This window comes from Homarus americanus, unplaced genomic scaffold (assembly GCF_018991925.1).
Source record: "Homarus americanus isolate GMGI-L3 unplaced genomic scaffold, GMGI_Hamer_2.0 scaffold45698, whole genome shotgun sequence".
In the NCBI taxonomy this organism is placed as follows: Eukaryota; Metazoa; Arthropoda; class Malacostraca; order Decapoda; family Nephropidae; genus Homarus; species Homarus americanus.
In genome coordinates this window covers 11,141,888-11,169,483 of record NW_024735554.1, presented here as the reverse complement: position 1 = coordinate 11,169,483, position 27,596 = coordinate 11,141,888, and the positions used below count along the sequence as shown (strand labels likewise).

General features: G+C 41.5%; 2 protein-coding genes and 1 non-coding gene across 4 annotated transcripts in view; all 3 read left to right on the top strand.

The window, feature by feature from the left end:
• The window catches only part of LOC121871516 (hexosaminidase D-like), a 273,277-nt gene that overhangs the window by 6,740 nt on the left and 238,941 nt on the right, over positions 1–27,596 (top strand). Inside the window, exon 1 of one of the 2 annotated variants that reach the window (XM_042373923.1) lies at positions 22,356–22,862. The exons of the other annotated variant lie outside the window; for it this stretch is intronic. The gene's annotated coding sequence lies outside the window, so the exon portion shown is untranslated. Of the gene's footprint in view, positions 1–22,355; positions 22,863–27,596 lie in introns of those variants that run through there. 2 annotated transcript variants of the gene reach the window in all.
• Positions 878–27,596, top strand: LOC121871345 (histidine-rich protein PFHRP-II-like). The gene is made up of 5 exons (XM_042373563.1): positions 878–978; positions 24,714–25,044; positions 25,384–25,797; positions 26,131–26,641; positions 27,511–27,596. Exons 1-5 carry the CDS (start codon positions 878–880, stop codon positions 27,594–27,596), a joined length of 1,443 nt encoding a protein of 480 aa, XP_042229497.1.
• On the top strand, positions 7,144–7,217 carry Trnan-guu. Its single transcript has one exon. It is a non-coding gene; the product is annotated as a tRNA-Asn (tRNA).

Genomic DNA, 27,596 nt, shown 5'->3' with positions numbered 1-27,596 from the left:
CTAAATTGGAAAGCACACGTCAATGCAATTGTCAAATCTTCCAACTTTCATCTCCATATTATGTCATCTCAAGCACCCTAGAGTTTCCACACCTGAGCTCTTCAGTGCCTACTCAATAGTCATCGTTCTTAAGCTCACCTAAACTTCCTCTGCTTGGTCTTCCTCCTTAAATGCCACACAGCGAGGACTAGTAGAAAGGGTGCAGAAGAGGGTGTGCAAAACTCTTCTCTCCCCCACAAACACGAAGGCTCATAACTCCTAAAAGGCTATTTGAATCAGTATTAAATTTAGACAGGCATTAGGTCTAACAAAGTTAAACATGTACATGAAGTTACAGCTCTCTGCTACTGTTAGTTTCAGAGATTGATTTATAGGAAATGCCCTCACCAAAAGTCAACATCGCCCTACACCATATATCTTTTGGGGCTCAGTACACTGACCCTCTCGGCTCTCTCTGATAATCACCATGACCTCATTTGCAAGTTTGGGAAGAAGCTCCTGCACCATTTTAACAATAATAAATAATAATAATTAACGGTTTATTGAAAGAGCATGGCAGCCAGATGGCTGAAAATATACAGTTACATAATTAATTGGGGAATGGGTCTCTTGATTTACAAATAATATACAAACAAGTAACATAAGTGATACAAATATGATATATAATAACTAGGTGGGGAGAAGCTCAAACTGCAGGGCATTTCAACATAGTGACAGTGTAAAAAGTAAGATTGACTGGGAGTGAATACACTGGTTGATTACAAGTTATTGATAATTTTTACAATGGTTGGGACTGGATGGGCTGGATGCGGTTGTGATGTCGAACAGCAATTCTCTGGCGAGGGATCTCAGGTGGTAGTAGGAGCCGGTGTCGAGGATGGCGCAAAAGCTTCTCGACACCATCTCCTGCTCCCACCCTATATCCCTCGACCCCGAATTGCTGTTCGATATACAACCGCATCTAGCCCATACTAGCACGTACTGATCACTACAAGAGGAGCCCAATTTCAACCATTGAGAAAATTATTAACAACTCGTAGTTAACCTGTGTGTTCACTCCCTGCCAATCCTATTTTGTTCGGTTACTGTGTTGAAATTCCATGTTAAATGACCCTCTCCCCTTTGTCATTATATATTATATATGTACCACTCATGTCACTTGTATATTAATTGTCAATCAAATAACCGACTCCCCAATTATGTAACTTTTATCATCTCTGTTTATGGTATATTTTTAGCCTTTGACTATCATGTTCTTTCAATAAACCGTTAATTATTATTATTATTATTATTATTATTATTATTATTATTATTATTATTATTACGTACTCTCTCTCTCTCTCTCTCTCTCTCTCTCTCTCTCTCTCTCATTCATCTCACATGTGCAGTCTACAAAATCAAATCTTAAGTCTTTAGTTTTTTTTACTTGTTTTAAATTAACAATAGACTGTATTCGTATTCGTAGATGGGGAAAATAGCTTTGTATACTGTGTGTTGAAGTTGAGGATATGTGGATATTTGTACGTGTTGCCTTACCGCTGTCTTGTCACTTTATATAGTTATTGCATCACCTTCACCTTCTTCTTCCTGTGAGTAGTGGTTTTTAAATCTACCTCAAAACTGCATTAATCGCGACCTTTTATTTGGATATAGTTAAAAACATTGGAACACCTGAAGGTTACCCCGAGCTTATTTCTCCTGATGATTAAACACCCTAACGCTACCTGGGGTGGTGGGGGTAGACTAGGTGAGATATAGTTAGATTTGGTTTGGTTATGTTTTGTTTGATTAATTTGGTGAAGTTAGGTTGTAGGTTAGGTTAGCTTGGATTAGCGTTAGGGTGGTTATGTTAGGTTTAAGCTAGGTTAGATTAGGTAAGGTTATGTGAGGTAGGTCAAGTTAGGTTATGTTTCGTTAGGTTAGGTTACGTGAGGTTAGGGTGGTTAAACTTAAGGTGATATAAGCTGGTAGGGAACTAATCTTCAAGTGATGCAAAATATGTGTTAGAGACATAATATTAGTGAATGTGTAAGCACAGGTGACAGTATTTCCCAGCCTGAAGAAGCATTACAATAAGTGATATATTTTAGGTATTATAAGTGATGTATTTAAGGTGTATTATAAGATAGAGTCTTGACGTTTTTGTCCAAGTCGACTTTCGGATTCTTAGCTCTCGTTGGAATCAGGTATCATGACCGTGCTGATAGACTGGCCAATGAGGCATGTAAGAAAGAAAATGTTGACCGTGACCTTGGCCTGTCCAATGCTGTAATTAAAAACATTCAAATCAGAATCATGAACTCTGATCTTGAAGAAGTGAGAAATGCAGAGAGACCTGACAGTTGTAGCATTAGTAAATATGACAAATTTTGTGACAAGAGGTACCGGTATGGCCAGCATAAGGACAGAACCAGACAATGTGATGTAGTCGTGGCCAGAAGCTTCACGAGATCTTGTTGATGTCATACAGCCTTTTAATTTTATGCGTGGATGTTTGAAAAACTTAATAAAGCTCAAATTATTATTGTTTGATGTTTCATATAATAATATACACGTCAAAAATCTTAATCATATACAAGTGTCTCGGATTCGATTCCTCATTTATGGAACTCTTAAAGTTTCTCTTCATCAAATTTGGAAATCCTAAAGGCTCATACAACTGACTACGTATGATAAAATGTTCATACAGTAAAGATTCAGATATCTGTAGGTGAATTCCTAAATAAGACCGCTTCATTTAATCAAAATTCGGATGTTTTTGAATACCTCAAAGATTCATATAATAAAGATTTAGGTCTTTGGACATCCCCAGAGGTTCATATAACCGAATACGTATCACCTGAAGCTTCATTTAATCAAAATTTGGATGTTCCGAATCTCTGAGTAATCAAATGCAGACGTCTCGAGGCTTCATAAGACCGAACAAGATGGTATACAAAAGTTGCATCAAACAGGAGTAAATTTGCATACACCTGTACCTCATTTGCATAGACACGGGCCCGCCACCTGTATCTTACCCTGATTGGCTGCTGTCACTGTTTCAACCTGATTGGCTGCTGTCGGTGTTTCACCCTGATTGGCTGCTGTCGGTGTTTCGCCCTGATTAGCTGATGTCGCTGTTTCAACCTGATTGGCCTGCTGTCGGTGTTTCACTCTGATTGGCTGCTGTCGGTGTTTCGCCCTGATTGGCTGATGTCGCTGTTTCACCGTGATTGGCTGCTGTCATTGTTTCGCCCTGATTGGCTGCTGTCGGTGTTTCACTTTAATTGGCTGATGTTCCTGGTTCACCCCGATTGGCTGCTGTCGCTGTTTCAACCTGATTGGCAACCGTCCTTATTTCACTCTGATTGGCTGTTGTCTCTTTGTGTCAGTCTGATTGACTGTCTTCGCCGTGTGGTCATACGCCGATTGGCTCCTTCCGTCGTCTTCCATTGGCCACCGTCACCATGCGTCTCCCTGGTAGGATGCCTTCTCTGTGTTTCGCCCTGATTGGCTAGTTGTCTTCGCCACGTCACCCCATGAATGGCTGCTCTTGCTGCCTCTCAACCCTGATTGGCTCCCGTGGCTGAGTGGCAGCTAGCAGTACGTATTCCAAGACAAACTTAAACGCGAGACGCTAACGGGCGCAGTGTTGTTAACGCCAGTTATTCAGGGAGTGTTGCCAGAGTGTCGACCAAGTGAAGATATTCCGATGGTTTCCTGTTCCTTTACTTTATAGCCGAGAGATGATAATAACTTTGGTGGTGTAGTTAAAAGTACTGCTGTATGATGCTAATATTCTGTATGCTTGAGGAATCACGTTAAGATTAGGCGCCCCATTTATCACCTGATGGTACCCGGGGATTTAGCAAGTTAGATAAAAGAATATTATACAAGTTGATTTTTTTATTCGAGAACCCTAAATTATTCCCATACATCAAAAACTCTATCAATTAGGAACCCAAAGTTTTGTGTAAATGTAGTCCAATGGTGCAGAGAGACGTGACATGTTCCCTATAGTTATCAGGTATCACGTGACTCGACAGTGGCGTTTAATGGTTTTCACTCAGTCACGTCATGGCGCTCTCTGTGTTTGTCGTGTTGTGTTTGTGTGTTGTGAGCGCGCAATACACACACACACACACACACACACACACACACACACACACACACACACACACACACACACACACACACACACACACACACTACAAAGGTCATGATAAAGTTGACATTTGAAATATTTGTCGGCCTCTAAATGTTAAAACCTGTTGATGGGTGTTTGATGCTCCGTCTGTTTGTGTGTTATGCATCTGTTTTATTGTCGTGTGTGTACCTGTGTTTGTTGTTGTTATTGTTTGAAATTCTCTGTGTGTGTTTGTTTTTGTATGTTTTTCATTTGACAATATGTTCCTTTGCATGTGTATGTACGTACGATATATATATGTGTGTGTGTGTGTGTGTGTGTGTGTGTGTGTGTGTGTGTGTGCTGAGATTCTTTGATGTGCTCGCTTGTGTAGTTATTGTTAACCTGTTTATGCCTTTGTGTATGGATCAACTTGTCTGTTTGTTGTATCTGCGTCAGTGTATTTACGTGTTTGTTTATGTATATGTGTGTTTTTGCTTTTGTGTGTTTTTTTGTGTTTGTAGGTTTGTATGTATTTTCGTGTGCATGTTTGTGTATATGGTTCTATGTGCTTTCGTATATTTGTATGTTTTTATGTGTTCGTGTGTATGTTTATGTGTGACTAGTGTGACTACGGTGTGTTAATGCGCTAATGCATATGTACTTATGTGTGTATGTATATAATTGTGTATTGGAACTACAAATAAGAGCTAGCAGGTACAGATGCACTTAAGACAGTTCTATATTGATAAAAACCAGCCCTAAAAAGTTCGAAATCAGTAAAGATCGACCCTAAAAATGTTCCAACTCGATGCTCACACCTGGGAGACGATCACCCCTGCACCGTGAAGCGTGGAGAAGTAGGTTGCCGCACGAGTGGGTGGTGAAGCCCTCGAGGTTGATTGACTGATTACACGCCGAGGCGGACAAGCACCCCTGCAGAGCCGGAATGAGGCTACCACCGCCCCTCCCGCACTAGATGTAACCCTCCACACATGAAACTTCTGCAGACAACCCTGCCGATCCTGTATTGACCTCTCGAGCGACCTCAGTGCTCACCAACGAAAATGACACTATTCACTGTCATTTTGTCATTGTTGGATAATCGTCATACTCGACTCTGACTGACAGCAGAGAGAGAGAGAGAGAGAGAGAGAGAGAGAGAGAGAGAGAGAGACGTATATGTGTTTGTGCGTGTGCCCCGTCATCACCGCTTCATCAAGGCCCTCATATGAGTGTGACGATGGGTGCAGGAGAATGACGGCGGATGATCGAGTTTCAAACAATTTATGATCATTCAGAAGCACCAACAGCTGCACCATGTTGAGGATGAGGCTGTGACGCATCACTGTGCTAGGAAGAGGAAGTCGAGTTGTTTCAATGAGTAGCTAAAAGGAAATGTGACGTCACTTTGAAATTTGAGCAATAAAGAACTGTCAGCTGATGTAATACGAGGATATCTGAGGGACGACTGTAGTTAGTTTAACACAGCAGACTCAGAGCGATGTAAGAGATGAGTGGTGTTGGTATATGTATAAACAAGTGAAGCCTCGTCAGGGTGTAGACATATTACCAGCGACAGAAGAACCAATCACACTTACAATGTAGGTGTAGAAACACTCCCAGTGCTCAAGTTCATCTAAATCTTGGATAATGATCTGGTGATAAAGGTACAACTCTCCTCCAGTACTGTTGATCCAGTGTGATAGTGTGTTCCCGTGAGGCAGGTGACCAACACTACAACAACACACACTTAGAGCAAGATGACACTAATGACTGGTAACTAGACTATATCACACTCTCAGGCATCGTTAAGCTGTGATCAACAAGTTTTAAGGCAGTATAAGACATTTATAAAGTTATATACTGTAATCTAACCTTTAATATTCATTTACATCTGTCGTCCTACTCTGTGTCACCAGTTAGAAGTACCGCTAAATATTTGATGTTAGGTTTTAATAATAAACAAATATAATAACATAACTCTTAGCCTTTGGGGGTGAGCGGAAGTATGGCCAGGAACTAAGGCTTTCAAAATATTCAAGATGATTAAAGTAGAAAAAAAATAGTTGGTTATGTTAAGGTATGTTATGTTATGTTATGTTATGTTATATTATGTTATGTTGTATTTTTAATATTAATTACTATATTTAATAAACTTAATATTTATTTGTTTCTGTGATGTATTAATGAACTTGTTAACATTTAAGTCCTTGGATACATAACTTAACTTAGACTCTTTTGTTTGTATGAAACATTACTAATACGATACACAGGTAAACTTAAAAAACTTAATTATATTACATTCCATATTCAAAAACATCACAGCTCATGACATTAGAGAATTAGTAGTTATTTTGAAATATCCTGAAAAAATTACATCCGAAATTTTTAATTAATATCCAGAGTGAAAAAAAAGTTTTATTAAAAAAAAAAATGGTTGCATTCTCAGATCTCCCGTTAGGAGTAAAAAATTAACCTAATAACTAGAAAATCTAACTCCGTCGCTGGCTAATTAAGAGAGTCAGTTGGGTACACGTTCAGCTAGGCGGAAAAAAAATTTAATGTAAAACATTTTGAAAATATTTTATCTTTAACTGTTACCTGTGTCGTAGCGGAAGTGAGAGTGTTAAATGCGTTTTAAAATCTCTAGCTAATGGGGAAACTTAACGTAGAAATCCCCGAGAATCCACCTGTGTCGTAGCTGAAGTGAGGCCCTGTAGGCTGTAGGTTAGGTTAGGTTAGGTTAGGTTAAGTGAGACGCTGTAGATACGTTCACCCATCAACAGTCAGTAGGTATATTTAACGTGTGAACCTTTGAGAATCTGTACTGAATGTAACAGTAAACGAAACGGCGGTGACCAAAAACAGAAGATGCGGCATAAACAACAACAATAAAACAATAACAAAAAGAACATACAGCAAAGGGAATCAGGAATCACAATAACAGCAGCTCAACGGAACAACAGTAACAAGAATCACATTAACAGCAGAACAGGAATCACAATAACAGCAACACCAGCAGAACTGCTTGACAAGCCTCCGTGGCACAATTGGTTAGCGCGTTCGGCTGTTAACCGAAAGGTTGGTGGTTCGAGCCCACCCGGGGGCGAATGTTTTTGGGGGGACCGGTGGTAGAAGCGGTACCGTTCTTGCCTCGCAAGCGAGATGTCACGGGTTCGGTTCCCGGGCTGGTGGAAGTTGTTTGGACTTACTTCCTAGCCCCAATTAGTCCCTGTTCACCTAGCTGCAAAGTAGGTACCTGTTGTAAGTCGAAAGTTGCGAATTCGTATTCAGGGAGTTGTTGGAGCTTCCAATAACTTGATGGCATAAACCACTGACTCTTCAGGCTTCTACGCCCTTAACTCGTGAGACATAAAAGGCAAGCATGAACTTAGCATGCTTCCCTGTTGGGCGCTGTAAACGCTTCTGCGCTTCACCTTACACAAGGATTTAGGGGGGTGCCAAATAAATAATAAAAAAACAAAAACAAGCAGAACAGCAGCAAGAGGAATCACAATAACAGCATTACAATGGAACAGCAGCAACAGGAATCACAATAACAGCAGCAACAGAAATCACAATAACAGCAGAAACTGTATCACAATAACAGCAGAACAGCAGCAACATGAATCACAATAACAGCAGCAACAGGAATCACAATAACAGCAGCAACTGGAAGCACAATAACAGCAGCAACAGTAATCACAATAACAGCAGAACAGCAGCAACAGGAATCACAATAACAGCAACAACAGCGGAACAGCAGCCGTAAAATAAGTCGTAGGATCATAAAGCTGTCAGAGGCAGGAAACTGTCTGGGGAAATAACATGTTCACTGGGAGGAGGAGGAGGAGGAGGAGAGAAGAAGACGAGGAGGAGAGAAGAAGAGGAGAAGGAGGAGAGAAGAAGAGGAGGAGGAGAGATGAAGAGGAGGAGGAGGAGAGAAGAAGAAGAGGAGAGGAGAGAGAAGAAGAGAGAGAAAGAAGAGGAGGAGAGATGAAGAGGTGGAGGAGGAGGAGAGATGAAGAGGAGGAAGAGGGGAAAAGAACGAGAGGAAATGGGGGAAGATGAAGAACAGGAGGAAGAGGAAAGAGGAAGAGGGGAAGAAGAGAAGGAGGAGGAGGAAGGGAAAAAAGAGGAGGAAGGGGGAAGAAGGAGGAGGAAAAGAGGAAGGGGGAGATTAGAAAAGGAAGGAGGGAGGAGGAGGAGGAAGAAGGAAGAAGAAGGAGGAGGAAAAGAGGAAGGAGAGACAAGAAAAGGAAGAAGGAAAACATTCTATGCTTCAACACTACTGAATTACCAAGAATGTGTACTCTCTCTCTCTCTCTCTCTCTCTCTCTCTCTCTCTCTCTCTCTCTCTCTCTCTCTCTCTCCTAGACATGCCAAAACCCATCGTAAAATACAAAGCATTCCAAACTTTATAGACTGGCTGTGATAGATAGACAGACAGACAGACAGACAGACATATAGATAGATAGATAGATAGATAGATAGTAAAATCGTGATACAAGTTTACATTACTTCAGGACGTATGCAGATGACACAGCAGTACACGTGGACCACCGAGGCTTAACATACGATAACAACACTATGTGCAGTACAGACAGACTCACACTGTCTTAGTTTTGTGAAGGGATAGATATTTATGGTGTTAATGTTATCACTATCACCACCATCACCAGTGTTGTTGATGTTGTTGTGGTGGTGGTGGTGGTGTTGTTTTTATAGTGATGGTGGTACAGTTCTGCTGATGGTGGTGGTGGTGGTGGTGGTTGTGGTGGAAGAAATACTGATGCTGGTAGTGGTGGTAGTGGTGGTGATGGTAGTACATCTATTAAGTGATAGAAGTACTACCATCTCCACTACCACCAATCTCACAACACCACTACCACAATACCATTACCAACACCACCACTACCACCACCACCACCACAACAACAACAGCACTGGTGTCGGTGGGGAGGACAGTGTTTAGGGGAGGGGGAGTAAATATTTACCACGTAGCTTTTAACTTAAGTAGTTTAATGGTGTGTGTGTGTGTGTGTGTGTGTGTGTGTGTGTGTGTGTGTGTGTGTGTGTGTGTGTGTGTGTGTGTGTGTGTGTTACAACATACAACAACTCAACCATAACTTACGTGTTGTTATAATATCCCGTGTGTAGTAGTAATCTGGTTCACGATTCTCAAAGCTTCACTGTTGAATTTTTTTTTTTTTACCCTAAATGGTGATGTAAAATTTCACTTAACTGCCTGACGTAAGATAAAAGACCACAATAACGTCCAGAATGGCATCAAAATTACACCGAGACTCTACCTTAACTAGATACATTAACTTAGCAGCAGTTAAGAGATAAAATTGTGGTCTACCTTGCCAAGAATTAATTTATGCATGCAAGTATTTATCAATTTTTTGTCTTAATTACTTCACTGTCAGGAGCTGTCTGTCATGACGATTAATTTGACCAAAGGGAGGAGAGAGAGAGAGAGAGAGAGAGAGAGAGAGAGAGAGAGAGCTATGACAGGCATTTAAAGGAAGTATCGACGTCTGTGTCATGCCGTAACAGTATGACAGTGACCGCCACATAGTTAACATGATATACTGCCACCCCTATATTAGCTATTAAGTCATGCCACTGATTCATTCTAGCATGATGTGTTTAAAGTTCTCCGTTAATGCGGCTGTCAGTCTGTCAGTCAATGAATCGTGGTGTCAGTTTGTCAATTAGTCAATTTGGCTGTCAGTTTGTTTGACAGTTTGTGAGTTTGTGTGATTGATATTTTGTGAGATTAATAATTTGTGAGTTTGTGAGTGAGATAGTTTTTGAGTTTGATAGTTTGTGAGTTTGATAGTTTGGGAGTTTAATAGTTTGTGAGTGAGATAGTTTTTGAGTTTGATAGTTTGTGAGTTTGATAGTTTGGGAGTTTGATAGTTTGTGAGTTTGATAGTTTGTGAGTTTGATAGTTTGTGAGTTTGATAGTTTGTGAGTTTGATAGTTTGGGAGTTTGATAGTTTGGGAGTTTGATAGTTTGTGAGTTTGATAGTTTGTGAGTTTGATCGTTTGTGAGTTTGTTAGTTTGGGAGTTTGATAGTTTGTGAGTTTGATAGTTTAGGAGTTTGATAATTTGGGCGTTTGATAGTTTGTGAGTTTGATAGTTTGGGAGTTTGATAGTTTGTGAGTTTGATAGTTTGGGAATTTAATAGTTTGTGAGTTTGGTAGTTTGATAGTTTGTGAGTTTGATAGTTTGTGAGTTTGATAGCTTGGGAGTTTGATAGTTTGTGAGTTTGATAGTTTGGGAGTTTGATAGTTTGTGAGTTTGATAGTTTGGGAGTTTGATAGTTTGGGAGTTTGATAGTTTGTGAGTTTGATAGTTTGTGAGTTTGATAGTTTGTGAGTTTGATAGTTTGGGAGTTTGATAGTTTGTGAGTTTATGAGTTTATAGTTCGTGATATTTTTTTAGTTCGTCTATCAATAATTGTAAGTTTGTCTCTCCGTTCGTCAATTCGTCCGTCAGTCTGTCATATTTTGTAGTGCTGATGGTGTGGTGGTATATATAGATCAGCGTCTGAAATATTATGTTTATTGCTATTCTATATGCAGGCAGTCTTACACACACACACACACACGCAATAATTATTCGAGTTTCCATGACGACAACAATAAAACCTCTCTCTCTCTCTCTCTCTCTCTCTCTCTCTCTCTCTCTCTCTCTCTCTCTCTCTCTCTCTCTCTCTCTCTCTTCTTCTTCTTCTTCTTAGTAATAGTAGTAGTAGTTAGTAGTAACCGTGCCAGTCGTAGCGGTACATAATGACGTCAGCTGTAGCAGTCTTATGTGACGATTGAGTGACTAGAGACCATGAGTTGCCGTAACGCCTGTCACGCACCGGTCGTCACGTTACGTAACTCTCTGGTGACACATTACTGTACTAAATAGATATTTCCCCGTCACGCATTTAAGAGATAAGATACAGCTGGTAGAGGACATAAATACATACATACATAATAATGGTTGCCCCTCGTGTAACGAAGATGGCTGACCCTAGGGCCACCTAGGCGTGAATTTGTTTAAGGTGTAGAAGCTGTTTCAATACAACAACCACACCCTGAGTTAACGATCTGAGTGACCCAGTGTCAAGGAATAGTCCGAGAAGACCGAACAACTCACCAACTGTACTGGTTAACCATTACCCCTGAATACGATCCGCAAATCGATTAACATTCAGGTCCCCAATTACCGCTGGGTAGACAGAGGCGTAAAGAAACTTGTCCATAGTTTCACACTGCCCGGGGATCAAACTCGGGTCTGTTCGCTTGCGAGGCGAGCATTCTGACCATTACATACATACATACATATTATGACCAGTATAGTTTTACCAAGAAGTATGTGTGCGTGTGTGTGTGTGTGTTTTGTGATCGACCTTGAGTGTATTGCGTGTGTACGGGGAGCTAATAACGGGAAAGGGGAGGGAGGGGGGGTTAGAAGGGGAAAGGGGGTAATAAAAGAAAAGTACAATATAAGATAGGTGGGAGTGAGAGAAGGTAGAGAATGTGGGGGAGGAGGGGAGAGAGAAGGGGAGGGGGAGGGAGAGAGAGAAGAGGATGGAGCGGGGAAGGGAACTCGTGAGAAAGAAGGAGTGGTGAGAGGGAGAGAACGGGCTCAAGTGACAGGGAGAAAGAGGAGACCTTAGTGCTAGTATCAACCATATGTGTGTGTGTGTGAGAGAGAGAGAGAGAGAGAGAGAGAGAGAGAGAGAGAGAGAGAGAGAGAGAGAGTGCCTTGCATGTCACGGATGCCATAACTCACCTACTATGTCATATGCCTCATTAACCTGGTCATTCGGGTAATCATATTCATGGCACTAACAGGTTATTCCTTGTGTATATTTATATTGACTTAGAAAAATGACATATATTATTGGTCGTTTTGTGTGTGTGTGTGTGTGTGCGCACACACACACACAAAACGACCAATCATATATGTCATTTTTCTACACCCTGTGTAGTGTGTGCACACACACTACACAGGGTGGTAAAATGCGTCTAGTGTGGCAGCACTATTGGAAGCATAATGTGTTGTCTAATGGTAGACCCTGCTGCCATATGGCATCACGAAAATTGTGACCAAGTCCCAGGTTGCTGATCTGACTTTCTGCCTCATTTACACACAATTGCAGGGTCTCAACTGTTTTTCTTACTATTGACAACACAACATACATATATTGTTTCTCACTTTTGATCTTTTTTTAATTTTTATTTTTGTATTTCTTTATGGTTCTTTATTATTATTATTATTATTATTATTATTATTATTATTATTATTATTATTATTATTATTATTATTATTATTATTATTATTATTATTATTATTATAAGTATTATTACATTTTCGCCCCCCAGGCCCCGATGTGGGTCAATGAGCTATGCCTGGGTGGGCTAATTCCCGTAAAAAAAAAAAAAGTTAGCGTTGAGGAGCAAGCACTGCTTGCTCCTTCTCGCTTTCAGCTGCCGCCACTGGGCTAGCCCTCGTGGCGAACAGGGAAGCAACTTACATAAGTCTTCCCCTGCCAGTACATAGCCTCCTCACCATCAAGACTCCTGCTGTGCCTCCTCGTGGCAACACAGAGTAACTGGGTGCCTCGTGGGCACAGGCTAGATCAGCAGAGGATCTCGGAGTAGCAGTGGGCCCCAGAGGGACGGCGCATAGGCTCACTGGCATGTGGACACGTCCTGGCGTCTACCAACCACCGCCCCGCTGCCCTGCGGATTAACCTTGGCAGGTGTTATCGCCACGCACAATTGTGCGCGCCGGCTACATGTTGAGTGAAGAAACTGTTTACAACTCAGAATATCTTACTAAGCGAGATGGAGTTGGTAGCAGCTGTGTGACTGGCTGAGGGACAGTCTATTATTGCTTTCTACTGTAAAGGCAACATCTTGATTCTCGTCAGCCAACATCTTCCTGCAGGACATTATATTTGTTCTCGTTGGTCTAACCCTAGACCCCAAAACGTTAGTGTGATTGTGAACTGTTGAATCCTCTGAGAACTCTAAATAACTTTAATAAGTGTAATTATGTACTGTTATCACCGCTGGCTTCAGCTGCAGTGCTGGCGTGTGATGCCATTAAATCTTTCGACCTGTGACCTCGCCAGATGTAGAAGTGTTTACAGACAAGTCCTGGTTCTGCTGAGTGGACTGTCTTCGACGGGTGGCGGTGGCTGCCCGCCCCTCCATGAGACAGATCGCCCTCTCTAGCGATGCTGTGAAAACCAGCCTTCTCCTGTCCGAGAATTTATGCTGGGACGATTTACGCAATACTGTTTTCTCTTGGAACACCATACTGATCTGCATTGACCCGCCCTTGTTTTGACCACATCAATAAATATTGAATGCGTCAAAAGACGGGTTTCAATCATTCCCTTCGACTTGCCCGTCACCTGAACGTCCTTAACTAAGGCGTTTACATGTACTGTATATTGATCGTATTATTCAAACTGTGTGTCCTGATGTACCAGCAGTTGTTATATGTGAATTGTATTCAACAGGTTTTGACCGAATTATACTCATCGCGTCAACGACAAGGGTCTTATTGTCCTGCACAAACCAAAATCGCTCCTATGAGCGATTACAGCAGGTATAAGGCTACGGGAGTAAACCCAAAGGAAAATCTGCAGTGGAACCCCGCATCAGGCAGACATGCTTACAGAGCTCCAACAAGACCCCAACGGCGATGTAGGCAAAAGAGGTGACCACCATGGAAACCCAACGACTACACCGGCGGACGAAGGCAATGCCTCATTGACAGGCTACCAAGGCGAAACCCAATCGTTGCAATCCAGTCGCTGCAACACTTGCACCACTGGATCAGGAAAAGGAGGAGCCAAGATGTGTGGTTGCAGCCTGCTCTCCTGCCTCACCACATAAATCAACTCACGCCCAGCCATCACCCAGCTCACCATACCTCTCATCATCATCAAAACCCCTTATACCCTCCAAAAGTCCTATGGTGACGGACGAGTGGCGACGAGTTGTGACGGCCGGAAGTCTCTAGTCACAACACAACTCTGCACATGGGCGGCACAGATAAGATGGTCGTTATGCACTGAGATCTAGGCAGCAGTGCAATCCGGTCCTGTCTTTGTGACTGAGCAGCCCTTACGAGGAGCCACTCTGGTCACCCCACACGGGGAGGGGGCTAGAAAAGGTGCCCTAAATATAGCCTGCCTGAAACCCAACCTGACTGGGCAACCGCACCCAGTAAAATCACAGATCCAACCAAAAAAACCATACAACCTCTTATGGTCTCTGCATGGAATGTCAGGAACCTTCTGGATACTGGCACAAATGCACATCCTGAAAGACGAACTGCCCTTGTGGTAAAATGGCAAAAGAGCTGGCGAGGTATAACATCGACATAGCAGCCATCAGTGAGTCCCAGTTACCAGATGAAGGCCAACTCACAGAAAGGGGGTCTGGCTACACCTTCTTCTGGAAGGGTAAGCCTGCTGCGGAGAGAAACTGCATGTATGGAGTTGGCTTTACCATCCGCCAATGCATCCTACAAAGGCTAACTGAAATGCCTATTGGGATCAACGAGCGCCTCATGACGCTTCGAGTCCCACTGAATCACTCACGTCATGCCTTCTTCATCAGTGGATACGCCCCAACACTGGATGCAGAGGATGACATCAAGGAGGCCTTTTATGCCGACCTTGACAGAGTGCTAACCTCTATACCCAGAGAAGACAAGGTTGTGCTCCTTGGCGACTTTAATGCCAGAGTTGGCAGAGATGCTAACATTTGGCAGGGAACCATAGGGGGAAATGGACTAGACAAGTGTAATTCCAATGGCCTACACCTTCTCAGCTAGTGTGTTGCTCATAACCTCACTATCACCCAAATCTTGTTTAAGCAAGCCGACAAGTTCAAGGGATCGTGGTAACACCCACGATCCAAACACTGGCATCTCTTTGACTACATTATTGTCAGAGAAAGAGATCGCCGAGATGTCCTTATCACCCATGCCATGCATGGCTCAGACCACTGTGACACTGATCATCTACTTGTCAGATCCAAACTCTCACTTCACGTTGCCCCAAAACGAGGAAGGCAGCAAGCCTCCAGAAGAGGTTGTAATACTAAGTGTCTGGGGGATCCAGCGGTAGCACATGCTTTCAGAGAGCAGTTCGAACATGGGCTTATAAACAACCCAACAGCAAACAACGTGAATCCCAGTGCCGAATGGGATCCTCTTAATACTGTTATGAAAAAGACCTGCAGAGAGACCCTCGGCCAGACCAAAATAATACACCAGGATTGGTTTGATAAAAATGACCTGGCAATCAAAGTACTCATCGATTATAAATGTGCTGCTTTTACTGACTGGCAGAACAACCCTCAGTCTCTGACCAAAACTGATACCTTCCACAAGAAGAAAGAAGCCGCCCAGCTGGAACTTTGCAGTCTAAAGAACGGCTGGCTTAAAAATAAAGCATGTGAAGCACAAAAACTTGGAGATCAGCACAAGATGTGGGAATTTTTCATTTCCACTAAAACATTTTATGGGCCAGTCATTCGTGGTGCAGCCCCCCTTCGCACATCTGACGGTAACCACATAATTAAAGACGATGAAGGCCTCCTTCAGCACTGGAAAGAGCACTATCATGCATTGCTCAACCGAAACACCGATGTGGATGTCCTGACTACCCAGCAGGTCCCTCAGCATCCAGAGCTGACCCACCTCAGCTATCCTCCATCCCTGGATGAGGTAGCTTCCACCATCAAACAGATGAACAATAACAAAGCCTCAGGGCCTGATGGAATCCCAGCCGAGGTTTATAAAGCAGGGGGACCTCTGCTTACCAGCCGTCTCCACTCTCTCCTGGAGAATATATAGGAAAAGGAGGAAATCCCCCAAGCTCTTAAAGATGGTCTTAGACCATCACGCGGCACCACTGACATGATCATTGCTGCCCGCCAGATACAGGAAAAGTGCAGAGAACAGCGTCGTGACCTGTACATGGCTTTCATCGACCTAACCAAGGCCTTTGACTCAGTCAACAGGGAAGCCCTCTGGTAGACCCTCAGCCGTTTTGGCTGCCCACTAAAATTCATCGCCGGTCAGAGTTTTCCCCATCCAAACAGGGGTTAAACAAGGGTGTGTACTGGCACCAACTCTTTTCCATATTTTTGGCTGCCTTCCTTACTCGTGCCAGTGCCAATTTAGCCAGCGGGGTGAACATCGAGTACAGGGTGAAGGGGGGTCTTTTCAACATAAGACGACTCCAGGCAAGAACAATGGTGTCGGCAGCTTCCATTACTGAGCTTCAGTATGCAGACGACCTCACCCTTTTTGTTCACACTGAACACGACCTACAGGAGATCCTGAACACCTATGCAGAATTGTATGCACACTTCGGCCTTGCAGTGAATGTATGTAAGACTCAGATTCTCTTTCAACCTGCCCCTGGTTCAGACACACCTCCACCATCCATCCAGTTTAACGGTACTACCCTCTCTAATGTTGACCACTTTCGGTATCTCGGCTCCCACCTGTCCACCACCGCAAACATCGATGAAGAGATTCATCATCGGATCAGATGTGCATCTCAAGCCTTGGGCGGACTCCGAAATCGTGTCTTCAGTTGTAGGGAGCTGAAATTATCCACAAAGCTGCACGTATATCGAGCAGTGGTCCTGCCCACCATACTATATGGCAGTGAGACATGAGTCACATACAGGAGGCACTTCAAGGCACTTGAAAACTTTCACCAACGTAGTGTACGTTATATCCTCTGAGTTCGCTTGGAAGACAAGAGAACAAATGCCAGTATTCTTGCTGACACCAACTGTAGGAGCATCGAGGCTACCATTATTCATGAACAACTACGTTGGACTGGCCATGTTACCCGCACTGACGACAGTAGACTGCCAAAGCAGCTACTTTACAGTCACCTAACGAAAAGGTATAAGGATAGTCTTAAGACAAACCTGAAAAGCTGCCAAATCGACCCTCTCTCCTGGGAGTCGATTACTCCACATTGTAATGCTTGGAGAAGCACGACACGAGAAGGTGTCAATACTTTCGAGTTAGCCCGACTTCAAACCTAGGCAGACAAGCGCCAACGTCGTAAAGACGTTGCCACCACCCCTCCCACAGTAGTTGGAGCTCTCCACATGTGCAACGAATGTGGACGACGCTGCGGGTCCCGTATCGGCCTCTTCAGTCACCTCAAAACTCACCAACCTAGGTGACATCCTTAATAACTCATATCATTGTATCAAAGCTGGATGATCGTCATACTCGATTCCGAGTGACAGCCAAGTAGTAGGAGTGTGTGTGTGTGTGTGTATGTGTGTGTGTGTGTGTGTGTGTGTGTGTGTGTGTGTATGTGGGTGTTAGGTGCGTGAATGTGTTTAGTAGGGTGCTTGTGTGTGTGTGTTTGTATTAGGGTGGTGTGTTTGATTTAGGGTGTTTGTGTGTGTATGTGTGTGTTTGTATTAGGGTGATTGTGTGTGTCTTTGTAAGGGTGTTTTTGTGTGTTTGTATCAGGGTGCTTGTGTGTGTGTGTGGGGGGGGGGTATTAGGGTGTTTGTGTTTGTGTGTGTGTGTTTGTATTAGGGTGTTTGTGTGTGTTTGTTTGTATTAGGGTGTTTATGTTTTTTGGGTGATATATAAATAAAATGTCTGAATAAATAAAATAAAATAAAATATAATAATATAAAATTGTTTAAGATTATATTATATCTAATAAAAATAATATAATAGTCTTTTATTAATTATACATCCTTTTATCACAGGTGTTATATATGTCAGAGGTAGATGGCTATATCTTGTCATATAGAATCATATATATTTCCTATAGACATTAAAGAGTGTGGTCTTTGGTCCGAATTTTAGGTGATTTAGTGAATATTTAATTTGTTTTCTTACTTTGTAAATAACTGAAAAACTACCGCTGCTATTGGTCTTTGTATAATTAATCACTGTTATTAGTATTGTTATTGAAGTTGGTTATTGGTATGTTGTTGGCGTAAAGAGAAAACGAAATATAGTGGAGAGAGAGAGAGAGAGAGAGAGAGAGAGAGAGAGAGAGAACACAGTAGCCATATCAGGTGAACAACATGAATCTAGTGGATCCACAAATATCCAACACTTGGCTCCTGCGGCCCACTGTACCACACGACCTGGCTGTCTGTCTGGCTGGCTGTCTGGCTACACGTTTTCGTCTGTCTGTCTCTCTGTGTGGTTGTATATGTCTTTTTATCTGTCTGTCTCCTTGTAAGCATATTAATTAGCTTTTTGATTAGATGAAAATAATGGTCGACTGGTAGAAAACTTCGCTCCAGTGGTCACTTTACTCTAGTGGCCACTTTACTCTAGTGACCACCTTACTCCAGTGACCACCTTACTCCCGTAAGCTAAAACACATACGGGAGAATACGGGAGGAAATAAAAACGAGATATCTGGAACAAAAATGAAAGTGGGTCCCATAGGCATGACTCCCCGTTAGGGACAATGTGGATACAGCACACTGTACACTAAGCCTTCGGTACACAAGGAGGCAGTATGGTCAGTACTGCCATGAACTGGGCGTGCGCTGGAATCGAGCCACTGACCCCTGGAACAGGAGGCGAGCTCTATATTCACTCGACCGCTGCACTCCAGCTCTGGAACAAAGCAATCTCAAATGTGCCGAATTCGTAGATAACTCTCACATACATACAGCGTCCCAGGAGAGTTCTGGCGTCGAGTAAGAAGCTGAAAAGATTCCAGCCACAACGAGTCACCATTTATACAACCACCACCTAGATTTTTAATCAGAATGTACTATCATATCAACCTTCTAAACTTTTTATTAGCATGGCTGGAGGTCTAGGGGACGTGGATTCATGTATTCTCTGGTACAAATTTATGGAGATACAAAGGCAATATTGTAGTGATAATGATGGTGCAATATACTGTACGGTATTTACTAGCTCTCGGTGGCACACTGCCTGCAAGCGCGGGAGGCAATGCGGTTGGACCTTTAGGCTTTAGGTGACAATGATCCAACAGGAACGCCCGAAAATTGTTTATTATACTGTATCTGTCCATGGTTATTGAAGGGCAAGAGGTGAAGTTAGTGAGAATGGATGTACCAAACTTTTTCTCATCAGAATACTAATTAAAAAGAAATAGAAAAAGTTGGGAATGAACTAAGGGGTGTGGAATCCGCCCATACCTCACTCTGGTAAAGAACCAACCCATCACCTGTAAAGAAGTGAACTTGCGGGTTAATTGACTATCCACTTCCAACCTCTTCAATTAAGGTTACAAATTGAGTATTTCGAAGTGGTTCCTTCCAGCCCCCACGTCGCACCCACACACACCCACACACACACACACACACACACACACACACACACACACACACACACACACACATATATATATATATATATATATATATATATATATATATATATATATATATATATATATATATATATATATATATATATATATATATAATTTTGCTTTCGTCTTTATTCACATCTTCAGAGGCAACTCTATCTTATCCACGTTTTCATTGTGGATCTACATGAAATATATATATATATATATATATATATATATATATATATATATATATATATATATATATATATATATATATATATATATATATATATATATATATATACTGATAACCACAAGGAAAGAAGAAAACACAAAGTTCCCAAGCGCTTTCGTGTAATTCACATCTTCAGGGGTGAATACAGACAAAGGAGAAGTACAAATCAAGGTGTATATATACAGAGGAGGGTGAGATCAGGTCCACAATGGTCAGGTATTAGGTAATGACCCTACTAATCTTTAAAAAGCATCGCAACGGTTGGTAGTCAGGTCAGAGGGTAAGGTGACCCAACCTTCTCACCTGGTTACAAATCTTCTTAATTACAAAATTGTCCAGTTTGTACATGCCATTACTCAAATTCATGTTGACTGCTTCTGTATGTTTAATGAGACTAGATTCTATAATGTTCCTACTGTTAATTGAATTACAAGGTAATATTGAGGAGGCATTATCCCAGTCAATGCAATGCTTATTATCCCTCAGATGAACAAACAGAGCATTGGATTCCTGGCCTGTCCTAACAGATCTTTACCTGTCTGGTCTAAGTAAAACATATCACATTCCTTGCAAGGAACTTAGACTGTACTCACCCCTGAAGATGCGAATTACACGAAAGCTCTTGGGAAATTTGTGTTTCCTTCTTTAAGAACATAAGAAAATAAGGAGTCTGCAATAGGCCGGTTGGCCTGTGCATGGCAGCTCCTGTCGAGAGTTACTACCACTCTATATCATCCATGAATCTATCTAGCCTCCTTTTGAAACTTTCCAGAGTTCCCGCACTTACTACAAAGTTGCTAAGCTTGTTCCACTCGTCCACCACCTTATTTGTGAACCAGTTTCTTCCTATCTCCCTCCTAAACCTAAACTTATCCAACTTGAATCCGTTGCTCCGAGTCCTATCCTGCTCGGATATTATAAGAACTGTATCTATATCACCTTTATTGATTCCTTTCACCCACTTGAATACTTCTATCATATCTCCCCGCACTCTTCGTCTTTCTAGGGAATGCAAGTTTAGTTTCTTTAACCTATCCTGATATGGAAGGTTTCTAAGTCCCGGAATCATTTTCGTCATTCTTCGCTGCACCGACTCTAGTGAATTGATATCCATTCTATAATAAGGGCACCAGAACTGAACCGCATAATCGAGGTGCGGCCTGACTAGTGCAAGATATAGTTGCAATAAGACCTCTGCACTTACACTTTTAGATATAAAACCCAATACTCTGTTTGCCTTATTTCGAACATTAACGCACTGTTCTCTAGGCCGTAGGTCAGGGCTTACAAGTACCCCTAGGTCTCTTTCACAAGTCGACTTCTCTAGGTTGATGTTGTTAAGGCTGTATACATTGACAATACTTGTTCTTCCAATAATCGCACCATCCTGGTCAGGCTTCCCGTCGCAGTGTATTCCGGCTACCTGCTCTTATCTGCCCCAGTGCGCTCTACAGTATTCAGAGAGATTTGCACGATGAATAATGCTCTTAAGTGAAGAAATATAAGTGCACAAAGCACATTGACTTAAGGCAAACCACAAATTAACGTCCGATAATAAAATCACACTTACGGTGATTGTGTCTTAGCTACAGCAGATAGCACCAAGTTAATGTTTTGGATCATTTGGAGAAAATTTTGATCACGTGAAGATTAGGCACTCCCGCTTATTTCACTTTCAGATTAACCACCTGCATTATAATATTTTATTGTATACTAATATGTACTGGGTGGAAGTGTCTAGTTACTGTATGTTCACACGTCTATTTTTTTTTATTATTTTTTTTTTTGGGGGGGGGTTAGGGACTTCAGGATAGGTTAAAGAAACTTAACTTGCATTCCCTAGAAAGACGAAGAGTGCGGGGAGATATGATAGAAGTATTTAAGTGGGTGAAAGGAATCACTTATAATATCCGAGGGATAGGACTCGGAGCAACGGATTCAAGTTGGATAGGAGGGAGATAGGAAGAAACTGGTTCACAAATAGGGTGGTGGACGAGTGGAACAAGCTTAGCAACTTTGTAGTAAGTGCGGGAACTCTGGAAAGTTTCAAAAGGAGGCTAGATAGATTCATGGATGATAGAGAGTGGTAGTAACTCCCGACAGGAGCTGCCATGCACAGGCCAACCGGCCTATTGCAGACTCCTTATTTTCTTATGTTTCAGACACTTCACACAGTCTTACATCCATTATTACCAGGAATACTTATTATGGGAGTCTTTGTGAATCCTAAAGAGTGGACAAAACAAACACTCGCTTTATCTCTGCATTATTACCTCTTTTTTGTGTGTTATACCATCAAAAATTCGTAAAAAGTGTCCATAATTTGTCCTTGCGTAATCTATTTGTATGTATTATGGGTTGATGCTAGAAGAGTGTGAGAGACGTGTAGTATTTTAAAGAGGTGTCGCGGGTGTGTGCAGGAGCGGCAGGTTCCTCCCTCCTCCTCCCCTCCTCCCAAGCCTGTGAGAGTTGGTGAATGTGTTTATGTTGTGTGTGTGTGTGTGTGTTATCGGCTTGCAATTCTCACGTTCCTAGAAGTCGAAAGGAGGAGAGGAGATCGAGAGGGAGGCGGAGGAGGAGGTAAGGTAAGAGGCGCGCGCACGACCACAAGTTCCCCGCGATGCGCATGTCCCCTCCTGTGTTTACTAGAGGCATTCCCCCCTCCCCGTATGTGCTCGCCGCCGCCGCCGCGTTTGGAGTGCTACCTCTGATGTGTCCCTGTGTGTGGGTTTAGGGACCGGCTAGGTGCGAGCGAGAGAGAGATAGAGAAAGACTGAAAGAGAAAGAGAGAAGAAAGAGGTTAGAGAACCAGGAAAGGAGAGGACCTTTGCAACAAGGACGCAACATGCAACACGAGAAAGAAGTATAACAGGAGGGCTTATTGATCTTAACCCGATTCTCTGGATTGTGGGGCTCCGTCCGCCCTGCCCGTCCGTGTGTGTGTGTGTGTGTGTGTGTGTGAGTGTGAGTGTGTGTAGGAGGTAGGTGTACGGAGGTGTCGTTCCCGGGTGTCGTGTGTGTTTGTGTATGTGTGGAGGGTGGGTGAACTGATCACCACCAACCACCACCACCACCATCCTAACCACCACCACAGTCTACCACATCCACTAAGACCACCTTCCTCACTACACGTCCCAAGGTAAGTCGTGAGAGATCCTGCGTGCTCCTATACAAGGCTTTAAATACCGAGTGTTTACACCTGATTTCACGTTCAACCTCGCCATTAATGCACCTCAGTTACTGTACACGTTATCTTAATGTACCTCACCTCTATGTACTGTACCGTTCTACTGATGTACGTAAAGTGTGTACAATTACGTCATGGTGGAATACGTGTTCAGTGATAAATGTACATGACGTATACATACAGTATTTACCTTGACACACAACGTCTCCATCGACGCGTACACTAGAGGTGAATCATTTGATGTTCTTCCTCCACAACCACCCATGTGTACATTATTATTATTATTATTATTATTATTATTATTATTATTATTATTATTGTTATTGTTGTTGTTGCTATTTTTATTATTTATTATTATGATTGTTGTTGTTGCTATTGTTATTGTTGTTTTTATTATTATTATTATTATTATTATTATTATTATTATTATTATTATTATTATTAATGTTATTATTATTATTTTTTTTATTTTTATACCATACTATTATTGTTATTGTTGCTATTGTTTTATTGTTCTTTTTGTTATTATTATTTTTGTAATCACTGTTATTGTTGATGCTGTTATTTTTATTTATTTTTGTAATATTATTGTTATTATCTGTTGCTGTTTTATTATTATTATTATTATTATTATTATTATTATTATTGTTATTGTTATTATTATTATCATTATTATTATTATTACCAGGAGGTCTTTTGTATTTACATTATATTAAAAATCGTGGTTTTAGAAATAAAATTCCTGGTAATTCAGACTAACAGCACCAATACAGGTACAAATTAAGACACGAGAACAGATACAGGTACAGTTGCAGTTACATTTTAAATGCAGCTGCAGATTACAGCTTGCCGATACAGGTATAGATTAGAATAATGCAGGAATACAGGTTAAAGCGCACACTAGAAACATATTACAGGTCCAGCTAAATACAGGTACAAGTGAACATATTTCTGAAGGTTAGGTGTCATATTAGTCGTAACAGTTGTCGATGTGTGCACTGTTTTACGTGTGTCATAAGGGTGTCATAATTTGTAGGGGTGTCATAACTGTTGTGGGCGTGTCAAAACTGTTGTAGGGGTGTCATAATTATTGATGGGGTGTCATAATTGTTGCAGGGGTGTCAAAACTGTTGTAGGGGTGTCATAACTGTTGTAGGGGTGTCATAACTGTTGGAGGTGTGTCATAATTGTTCTAGGGATGTCATAACTGTTGTAGGTTTGTCATAACTGTTGTAGGGGTGTCATAACTGTTGTAGTGGTGTCAAAACGTTTGTAGGGGTGTCATAACTGTTGTAGTTGTAGTGTCCTGTTGTACATAACTGTTAGGTGTGTCATAACTGTTGTAGGGGTGTCATAACTGTTGTAGTGGTGTCAAAACGTTTGTAGGGGTGTCATAACTGTTGTAGGTGTGTCAAAACTGTTGTAGGGGTGTCATAACTGTTGTAGAATGTAGGTGTCATAACATGTTGTTGTAGGGGTGTCATAACTGTTGTAGGTGTGTCATAACTGTTGTAGTGGTGTCATAACTGTTGTAGGTGTGTTATAACTGTTGTAGGGGTGTCATAACTGTTGTAGGGGTGTCATAACTGTTGTAGGGGTGTCATAACTGTTGTAGGGGTGTCATAACTGTTGTAGGTGTGTCATAACTGTTGTAGGTGTGTCATAACTGTTGTAGGTGTGTCATAACTGTTGTAAATGTGTCATGATTTTTATATACACACATACACACACGCACTGTTGACGTCAAATATCAGAGCGTGGAGTAAAGTTAGTCACGGTATCATCACTTGCGCTCGTCCAAAGGTGTGTCTTGTCTCGGATACACAAGGTTTACGATTCACACAAGGTTCGCGATTCACATAAGGTTCATGATTCACACAAGATTCATGATTCACACAAGGTTCATGATTCACACAAGATTCATGATTCACACAAGGTTCGCGATTCATACAAGGTTCACGATTCACATAAGGTTCATGATTCACACAAGATTCATGATTCACACAAGGTTCATGATCTACACAAGATTCATGATTCACACAAGGTTCGCGATTCATACAAGGTTCACGATTCACATAAGGTTCATGATTCACACAAGATTCATGATTCACACAAGGTTCACGATTCACACAAGGTTCATGATTCACGATTCACATAAGGTTCATGATTCACACAAGATTCATGATTCACACAAGATTCATGATTCACACAAGATTCATGATTCACACAAGGTTCGCGATTCATACAAGGTTCACGATTCACATAAGGTTCATGATTCACACTAGGTTCATGATTCATACAAGGTTCACGATTCACATAAGGTTCATGATTCACACAAGATTCATGATTCACACATTCACACAAGATTCATGATTCACACAAGATTCATGATTCACACAAGATTCATGATTCACACAAGGTTCGCGATTCATACAAGGTTCACGATTCACATAAGGTTCATGATTCACACTAGGTTCATGATTCATACAAGGTTCACGATTCACATAAGGTTCATGATTCACACAAGATTCATGATTCACACAAGCTTCACGATTCATACAAGGTTCACGATTCACATAAGGTTCATGATTCACACAAGGTTCATGATTCACACAAGATTCATGATTCATACAAGGTTCACGATTCACACAAGGTTCACGATTCACACAAGGTTCACGATTCACATAAGGTTCACGATTCACATAAGGTTCATCATTCACAAAAGATTCACGATTCACACAAGGTTCACGATTCACACAAGATTCATGGTTCACACAAGGTTCATGGTTCACACAAGGTTCACGATTCACACAAGGTTCATTATTCACATAAGGTTCACGATTCGCACAAGGTTCATGGTTCACACAAGGTTCACGATTCACACAAGGTTCATGGTTCATTAAGAACATAAGAACATAAGAAAATAAGGAGTCTGCAATAGGCCGGTTGGCCTGTGCATGGCAGCTCCTGTCGAGAGTTACTACCACTCTCTATCATCCATGAATCTATCTAGCCTCCTTTTGAAACTTTCCAGAGTTCCCGCACTTACTACAAAGTTGCAAATCTTGTTCCACTCGTCCACCACCCTATTTGTGAACCAGTTTCTTCCTATCTCCCTCTTAAACCTAAACTTATCCAACTTGAATCCGTTGCTCCGAGTCCTATCCTGCTCGGATATTATAAGAACTTTATCTATATCCCCTTTATTGATTCACACTAGGTTCTTGATTCACACAAGGTTCTTGATTCATACAAGGTTCATGGTTCACACAAGGTTCATGATTCATACAAGGTTCATGATTCACACAAGGTTCATGATTCATACAAGGTTCATGATTCATACAAGGTTCATGATTCACAGAAGGTTCACGTTTCATACAAAGTTCATTATTCACACAATGTTCACGATTCATACAAGGTTCATGATTCATACAAGGTGCATGATTCACACAAGGTTCACGGTTCACACAAGGCTTACGATTCACACAGGGTTGAAGATTCACACAATGTTCATAATTCACACAAGGTTCACGATTCACACAAGGTTCACGATTCATACAAGGTTGAAGATTCACACAAGGTTCATGATTCACACAAGGCTCATGATTCATACAAGGCTCATGGTTCACACAAGGTCCATGATTCACACAAGGTTCATGATTCATACAAGGTTCATGATTCACACAAGGTTCATGATTCACACAAGGTTCATGATTCACACAAGGCTCATGGTTCACACACGGTTCATGGCTGGGAGAGAGATGATCTTAATTATAGTTACTTTCACTGCTGGAGAGTTAACAAAGGAAGAGTTGTAGCCCAGAATGGTAAACCTGGCGTAGCATTTACCGAGGGAATAACATGGCCTTGCTGTATAAGACGTGTTGAGTAAAATACACAAGTGTTTGGGTTAATGTAAGGATATTACCAGTAGAAAGTGATTCCGATGAAGACTGAATCAAAAGAATAAATTATCGTATCAAGCACCAGTCATTTGCCTCTATAATGACTACGACTAATCATCAATAACTATACTGTATAAGTGTAGCTGTGAAGAATATTACTCATATAAAGGTCGTTTAATTCCTGTGAATTAGACTTCTTCTACCTGTTCGTTCTATACAATCCGCAGTAATATAAATAATATCAACATTTTCACGGCCTTGGTTATGCTTCTTTAGATATAATACGACTTCACAACAGATTATAGACACGGATTATAGAGGCTTTCTGATACTGTTATAATAAACCCTGGGTGTATAATTTGTATACTCTAAGATGACACATTGCGTTAAAAGCCTTTTCCCTTGAGTACAGTGAAGCCTTCATATAATTCGTTTGGTGGAGGTTTCACATCTAATGAACCCTCGATATAATGGAGTTTCATCTCTATGTAGTTCGTATGATGGAGGTTTTACATCTAACGGACCCTCGATATAACGGATTTTTCTCTCTCCATGTAGTCCGTTAAAAAGAGGTTTCTTCTGTACATATTAATCTATTGGATAAGTTTTTATTTCAGTACTACAGAATAATGTATTGTAATTTGTCCCAGGTTGGCTCTCTAGTTATTGTAGTATTTATTTGTGGTCTTAAAAAGGTCTCAAGCAAAAACCCGAGATCCAAAGGTGTCTGAGACAGAAATCAAGACTCAAGCACTCGAGACCAGATAAAAAGAGAACTTAA